We start from the raw sequence: 8,152 nt of genomic DNA, 5'->3' as shown, positions 1-8,152 counted from the left end.
CCAATCCTACACCACAAACACACACAGAGTCACATGTTACCAGGCAGAATTTAATCCAATACTGTCCACCTGTTTAGAGTCAGGATTAAATACACTGTAAAAACTTCACTGAAAAAAACTTGTGAAGAGTTACTCTCTCTCCAGTTGCACGATAGTGAGAAATAAATCACAGCTATCATAATAATGATTACTTAAAAAATAACAACAAATATTGTATTGCAGCTGGATTATCAGTAACAGTAGCACAACATATATAATTAGAGTAAACTGCATTGAAATGACAATAAAAAGTTTACATTGGAAGTGAAGGGTTATATTTACAAAATCAGAGTTAAGCCTCAAAATATTGACTGATTTTTTTCACATTTTATAATTATTTCTGAGTTCCTGTATAACAATAAAATACTGTTAGCAGTACTGTTAGCTATGTTAATGTTAGCATAGTAACTATTGTCCACTGTACCAGGATACTTACACATGGAAGGTGTGCACAGATGTTTTTTGTTTGTTTTCACACACACACACACACACACACACACACACACAAAACCTCAAAACACTTCAATGTCATAAAATTAATAATAATAATAATAATAATAATAATAATAATAATAATAATAATAATAATAATGCATTATAACGTGTTTTGTTGACTGTATTCGAATTTTTAAATATATTTGGTCTGCTCCCAATGTTAATACTGCTTTTATTAAATCACTTTTCTCTAAGAACACAATTCTCACGGGCATCTAGAAATATGTTGTGTAGATGTGTACATTGTTATTTTGTTGTTTTTTTGTTATTGTTGTTTCGTTTTGGTTTTGTGTGTGTGTGGGTGTGTGCGCGCGTGTTATAATCGATTATATCGGGCCATTTAAAAACTTTTATTTTGACACCTGCCCTCTGCCCTTCGGTCCCTGACCTATCACCTGTGACCTCACTCTCTTTTGCCCCTTGGTTTCAGAAGCGAGCGGTAAAGATAGCATATTTTAATTCCCGACGTTACTCTAGAGTAAATTAAATAAAATAAAAAAATACGAATAAAAACATAACATAAAATTATGTTGTTTGCGCTACAGAAAGCAAGTTGTCTAAACTGAAGTGTCTGTGTTGTCTAATCAGAGAAAATGTCCAGACAAGCTGGATCTTTTACTCTGAGGTGTGTTATAAAGGGAATTCGTTCACTAAAAGAGGATGTAAGATCACTGATTGTTCTTTTTGTTTAATAACAAAAGGTATTTACATGATTAGCTTTAGGCCTTATACATATTTACAAAAAAATTAAAATCAGTCACCATTTCAATCAAAAATAAATATGAGTGAGTTAATAGTAACTTCGTGTGAAGAAGCACATGGAAAATTGACAGTTTTATGATTCACACATTTATTTTTTATCAATTCATTTATTTTCACATTCAGATTTTTTACTTTTCAGGTATATTTTTCTCCCCTTAATGTTGTTTTGTTTTTATAAATATGATCATCCTTTTTTCACTTTTTCAGATGTGCAATTTAAGGACATAAAGTGAAATGGACCTGCTTCTGCTTTGTGTTATCACATTATTCACATGATCACGTCTAAAAAACTAAAAATTACATGTATTGTGTGTTGTACATGTCATCACAAGTGTTGTTGAAACCTGACTAATACAGAGATTCTCTACTGGGTGCAATTATTTACTGAATGTAGCCTCTGTGTGGAAGAAATCATCTGAATGTTCAGTTAAAGTTTATTTTGTAAAAGAAAAATATTTTAATTGATTTGTGCAGAGAATTAAATGGAAAGTAAATGTAAAATAGAACAGATAAACACTTTTTAAATCTTTTAAAAAAGAGTACATGTACAGTTTCTTTGGTGAAAAATCTTCTTGATAACCTAAATTGATTCTGAACTCTTCACTTCTGCCTGTAAACAGAGAAACAGTTGTGTGTCAGAGATAAACAGTGTATCAGATATAATAAATGTGATGTTTAATTGTATCAGTTACCTGAAGGTTCAGTTACACTGGTTTCCTTTAACGAGGAAGAAAGTTCCAGTAGCGACTCCGAGCAGTCCTACAGCCAGACCAACTCCACAAAACACAGACGGACCCACACTGGGAAGTTCAACATCCACCTCTACACACACACACACACACACACACACATACACACACACACATACACATACACACACACACACACACACACATACACACACACACAACACACACACACACTGTTTTGTAGCATCAGTCACATAAAATGATAAAATAAACTGTAATATGTTTATAACATGTTTATAAATGTATGCATTACTTATAGTAAAATTGTGTTTTTTATTATTTAATTTTTGAAAAGTTGAAGCATCTCTCTCCAGGTTTATTGATGTGTGTTTAATGTGTGGTCTCACCCCATGTCCTGGTATCAGGTGTGCCCAGGGCCTTGTGCTCCACTGTACAGGTGTAAACGTCTCCTTCCTGTGGGGTGAAGGGCAGGTGGGAGAACTGGTTGTAGGTGTCGTCCTTGTTTGGGTAGTACTGACTGAGTGTGGATTTGTCCGTCACGTCCACGGTGTTCTTGGTCCAGCGCACAGTAACGTGTGGAGGGAAGAACCGAGTGAAGTGACAGATGAGTGTGTTCTCTGAACCCAGCTGTATTTTCTGTTTGGGGTAGATGGAGCTTTGTGGGGCATCTGGACAGAAACCACACATTCACTGTGTTATCACTCTCAGTCTGTGGTGTGTTTATTATTTCTCCTGACTGTCTCTAACCTCTCATCACCAATAGATCTGGAAACTAAACTGTGCTTTTAAACATGGATTTTGAGGACAGCAACTTTAATTACACATTTGTAAATGTAATGGATTTCAATTCATTCAGTATTCGAAGATTATAAAAGAATGACATGAAAGAAATGTTTAATTTCACTGCCTCAGACCTCAGTGTGTGTGTGTGTGTGTGTGTGAGAGAGAGAGAGAGAGAGAGACAGTGAGAGTGTATGTGTGTAAGAGAGAGCAAATAAAATGAATGTTTGGAAGATTTATCAATGTGTATTTATATTTACACACTACATCAGTTACTCTCTGTATTTAAATGAACTTGTACTATAACAGTAGTGTAGTGTGTGATTATTGTTTTGTTGTAGGATTCAGTGTATAAAGGTTTACAGACTTCAGGTTGTAATTATTAATATAGTTTACTGACAGTGTAAAGACTCAGTAACTTACAGACAATTCTACAACAAATCTAACAGCTCCATACCGTAAATGTATTTTCAGATTAAATGTATAAATGATGTTTTTATACTCTGAGTTACTCACCCTGTGGCACCGGCTTGTCTTTAAAGTCTCCTGTTATCACCTGTAAGTTCTGTTTACAGTTCTCCATATTACCCTCGGCGCCTTCGTATCCTGCGGCGAATTCACCGGGATCAGCGAACGGAGGCAGCATACTCACTACCTTCTTCTTATTAAAATCTGCATAAAACATCTCCTCTCCATCGCTCCCTAACATAAACTCCTGATCCGAGTCTGAACAGTCGGTTAACAGCAGATGTTGGTGTTTATCTGTAGTTCACACACAGAAACAGAAACATGTTTAAAGTCCAACAACAGATTATTACAGCTTCATAAAACTTAATTATTATGTATAAATATACAAGGTGACGGTCTGTTTTATTTAAATACAGCTCTATAATAGAACAACAAAAATACCGACATTATCACTTAATAGTAGCGTTTAAATGATCACAAATTATTTCCATCACATTTAGAGAATAATAAAGTCCCCCTGCCTCACCCCCTGCTCCAGTGTCCGTCACACACATGAGTGTGAAGAAGGTCAGCAGTATCTTCATGGTGAATTGTGAGTAAATCAGAAGCTCAGATGATCTCTCTCCTCACTGACTGTACACTCACACTGAATACACACAGAAATACAGCCCAGGGTAGAGGAGAGCAGAAATCATCCAATCACATCACTCCTCTCACTCACACGTCATCAGTGTCCAGGCAGAGACTCCAGTCCAGTCTCACACTTCCGGAAACTTTCCTCTTCACGTGCAGAGGTCCAGGGATGAGATTAAACACACAGGGAGAGACAGGACATGATTTTAACAACAATAAAAAAGCCTAAACTAAAACCAGAGAAATTTTAATTTCCTAAATAGTCTTTAAATTATCGTCATATTTAAAAATAAAAAAAGGTTTATAGAGATGTGCAATTCTTAAAATATTGCTCAGTGGGTTTGTTTGTTTGTTTGTTTTGTTCTTCATAAAATAAAAAGGGGTTTTAAAAAATTGTGTGTTTGACTTTATGTTTAGCATTGTGCAAGTATTATAATAAGAATTAAAAAGAATAATGAGGTGTATATTCTATAAGTGATATTTGTAAGTATTTGATATATTTGTAAGTCAGTAAACATTTTTTGTGTTTTATTTAATTCACCTGAGAGTCTAAATGCCACTGTGTTCATACTGTATACATGATGTAGTGCACATATCATGTGTTGTGACCTGCAGAGTCAAATTCTTACATGTTTCTTACGTGTTTTTTCTTAATTTAGTATTAAACATACACTACTGCTCACAAGTTTGGGATCACTCGCATATTTCAGCTTGATTTCAGCTTCGGAGGAAGACTGTAGGAGATGCTCCAGGAAGCATGGGATGAAATCTCATCAGATGATCTTGAAAATTTAACAGCTAGAATGTCCAGACTTTAACTGCTGCAAAAGGTGTTTTTTTTAATGAAAGTTTGAAGAAAACATTCATCATTTCCATCAAAATCATTATTTCTAACTCTGACCTGTCAGCATGTCCTGTTCTTTTGCTATATTTTCTATTCAGACTAATTTCGTGTGTGTTTCCTTGGAAAACAATAAAATTTTTGAATGATCCCAAACTTCTGAGTGGTAGTGTGTTCAACATAATTTGCACTTACATCACAACCAGTACAAATGTTTGCAATTTAAAATTCCTCAAAAGAAGAAAATGACCTTTAGTAATTTCACTGAAGGACTGATGTGCTCGAAACTGATGACAGCATCCTCCTGGATGAAAGCAGTGTTCTTGGTCTGTGATCCTGAGAAAAGAGTCGTCTGAAGCAGAACACAGTATCACATGCCTGTAAGGAAAATCCCATAATTCACTGCACCAGACTAGAGTTCTGACACTTCTGACTAACATGGTGGAACCTGCGGTCACTCCAACAGATATAATATTTAAGAGTTATTTGTGATCATTTGTAGATTTTCTGCAGTTGTCCATTGCTAAAATTAGCAAGCGAATGCAGAATCCATTTATATAGCTAGCTACTGCAGTTAATTAATAGTTAATGAGCTAGCAGATATTTTTTTTGCAAAGTGGATGGATTTAATTTTAACTGTCCTGAGGTTAGGTTCAGAGATTTTGCATAGTTTATTACTACGGTGTAGCTTGAAAGATGCTGCTTTAACCCTGGGCATGGGACACAGATAACTAACTTTAAACACGTTAACTAACTTTACATTTATCACTCAGGCTCTGTCAGACAAATTAAACACAAATTTTATTGAGAACTGTTACACACCTATCATAATGTTCCTTGTTAGTGATTAGTCAAATATAAAATCTAGATTAATCCAAAAAAGTGATATTCAGTGTGTTCAGAGAAGCGTGATCATCAGAACAGCTGATCTGGTCATGTCTCTGAAGAGATGATAAACAAACAAGAAAGAGGACTGAACACTACTGAATCAAGAGCACTATGATTTTAGGAGAAATATTTAATAAAGAAATTAAAAATGAATAAATGATCTGAATCTGTCTTTGTTTTTATGACTTAAAATCATGCTTTTCTCAACTTTATGAAATTTGTTACTTTAGTTTGAGTAAATGAAAACATCTGAAGAGTTCATCTTTTGAAGCAGTTTTTTGTTTTTTGTCTTCGATCTGTTCCCAAAAGAGTGTAATGTTTTGTGAAAAATGTCATCATTATTTCATATAATCTGGATCAGAGAATGATAATTAAGTGATATCACACTCACCACACTGAACTTATACTGAATATCAACATGGCTGTGCGTGAGAAGCAGAATCAGGTTTATTCTCCAACTCTGCACAGACACACAAGGAATTTGTTGTATTATTTTTAAGGTGTTCTTGATACATACACATACATACCTACATACCTGGCATGAGAACAGAAAACATCTAAATAGTAAGACTTAACAGTAAATAAAAAATAATGTGTGAATGAATCTGGAACAGATGATTTATGTGCAGATTTGTACATTATACACTTTATATACAGCTGTATAAATAAAGAGATATGCATATGTATTTACATACTACTTGAGAAAGAGGCAGTAATTAGAGATGGAGAATGAATTACAGAAATGAATTAAAGAACACGGGTAATAATTCCTGTGTTAGCTGTTCAAGCTGGAGATGGCATGGGGGGAAAAAACTGTTTCTGAACCTAGATGTCCTAGTGCACAGAGATCTGAAGCGTCTTCCTGAAGGGAGAAGTGCAAACAGGTTGTGGCCAGGGTGAGAGGGGTCTGTGATGATGTTACCTGCTCGGGGTGAGAGGGGTCTGTGATGATGTTACCTGCCCGGGGTGAGAGGGGTCTGTGATGATGTTACCTGCCCGGGGTGAGAGGGGTCTGTGATGATGTTACCTGCCCGGGGTGAGAGGGGTCTGTGATGATGTTACCTGCTCAGGGTGAGAGGGGTCTGTGATGATGTTACCTGCCCGGGGTGAGAGTGGTCTGTGATGATGTTACCTGCTCGGGGTGAGAGGGGTCTGTGATGATGTTACCTGCTCAGGGTGAGAGGGGTCTGTGATGATGTTACCTGCCCGGGGTGAGAGTGGTCTGTGATGATGTTACCTGCTCGGGGTGAGAGGGGTCTGTGATGATGTTACCTGCTCAGGGTGAGAGGGGTCTGTGATGATGTTACCTGCCCGGGGTGAGAGTGGTCTGTGATGATGTTACCTGCTCGGGGTGAGAGGGGTCTGTGATGATGTTACCTGCTCGGGGTGAGAGGGGTCTGTGATGATGTTACCTGCCCGGGGTGAGAGGGGTCTGTGATGATGTTACCTGCCCGGGGTGAGAGGGGTCTGTGATGATGTTACCTGCTCGGGGTGAGAGGGGTCTGTGATGATGTTACCTGCCCGGGGTGAGAGGGGTCTGTGATGATGTTACCTGCCCGGGGTGAGAGGGGTCTGTGATGATGTTACCTGCTCGGGGTGAGAGGGGTCTGTGATGATGTTACCTGCTCAGGGTGAGAGGGGTCTGTGATGATGTTACCTGCTCGGGGTGAGAGGGGTCTGTGATGATGTTACCTGCCCGGGGTGAGAGGGGTCTGTGATGATGTTACCTGCTCAGGGTGAGAGGGGTCTGTGATGATGTTACCTGCTCGGGGTGAGAGGGGTCTGTGATGATGTTACCTGCTCAGGGTGAGAGGGGTCTGTGATGATGTTACCTGCTCAGGGTGAGAGGGGTCTGTGATGATGTTACCTGCTCGGGGTGAGAGGGGTCTGTGATGATGTTACCTGCCTGGGGGTTGGGCAGGTGTACACCAATGATCTGTTCTGCTGTCCTAACAGTCTGTTGCAGTCTTCTTATATCTGATTTCCTGGCTGACCCAAACCAGCCAGTTATAGAAGAGCATAGAACCGACTCAATGACAGCTGAGTAAAACTGTGTCATCTGTGCCTGTGGCAGATTGAATGTTTTCAGTTGACGAAGGAAGTACAACCTCTCCTGGGCCTTTTTCACAATGGAGTCAATCTGAATGTCCCACTTCAGGTCCTGGGAGATGGTGGTTCCCAGGAACTTGAATGACTCCACTGCAGCCTCAGTGCTGTCCATAATGGTGAGTGGGGGAGAGCAGGGGGGTTTCTCCTGAAGTCTACTCTCATCTCCAGAGTTTTGTGCGTGTTCAGCTCCAGGTTGTTGTGACTGCACCAGATATCCAGCTGCTCAACCTCTTGTCTGTAAGCAGACATGTCTCCATCCTGGATGTTTGCCAGTAGGCATGAGATTAAGGCTGAATGTTGTAGCTAATCTCAGCTGCAATATTGCTTTTATTCAACAGTCTTAGAAACAAGAAGTGAATATCATAAATAACATATGAAGTGACTGTAGAGTGTAGCAGTAAACTAACATTTCAGACACAATTTGGTC

The 8,152-nt window shown here is 38.4% G+C and overlaps 1 protein-coding gene across 1 annotated transcript; it reads right to left on the bottom strand.

The window, feature by feature from the left end:
• Positions 1–1,206: 1,206 nt before the first annotated feature.
• Positions 1,207–3,939, bottom strand: LOC131353372 (H-2 class II histocompatibility antigen, A-U alpha chain-like). The gene is made up of 5 exons (XM_058390362.1): positions 3,781–3,939; positions 3,303–3,548; positions 2,393–2,674; positions 1,989–2,118; positions 1,207–1,906 (listed from the first exon to the last, which is right to left on the bottom strand). The coding sequence occupies exons 1-4, from the start codon at positions 3,836–3,838 to the stop codon at positions 1,997–1,999; spliced, it is 708 nt and encodes a 235-aa protein (XP_058246345.1). The 5' UTR covers positions 3,839–3,939; the 3' UTR covers positions 1,207–1,906; positions 1,989–1,996.
• Positions 3,940–8,152: the final 4,213 nt, after the last annotated feature.

The sequence above is a fragment of the Hemibagrus wyckioides genome, linkage group LG05, assembly GCF_019097595.1.
Source record: "Hemibagrus wyckioides isolate EC202008001 linkage group LG05, SWU_Hwy_1.0, whole genome shotgun sequence".
In the NCBI taxonomy this organism is placed as follows: Eukaryota; Metazoa; Chordata; class Actinopteri; order Siluriformes; family Bagridae; genus Hemibagrus; species Hemibagrus wyckioides.
Note: the sequence above shows the minus strand (reverse complement) of the source record. Positions and strands in the feature narration are given on the sequence as shown.

Bases quoted from the DNA above. Each gene is read 5' to 3' on its own strand.
- LOC131353372 (XM_058390362.1), bottom strand. From the start codon at position 3,838: ATGAAGATACTGCTGACCTTCTTCACACTCATGTGTGTGACGGACACT. The intron at 2,675-3,302 runs GTGAGTAACTCA...GTTTCTGTCCAG, and splicing joins AGACAAGCCGGTGCCACAGG to ATGCCCCACAAAGCTCCATC. The intron at 2,119-2,392 runs GTGAGACCACAC...GTGTGTGTGTAG, and splicing joins ACCTGATACCAGGACATGGG to AGGTGGATGTTGAACTTCCC.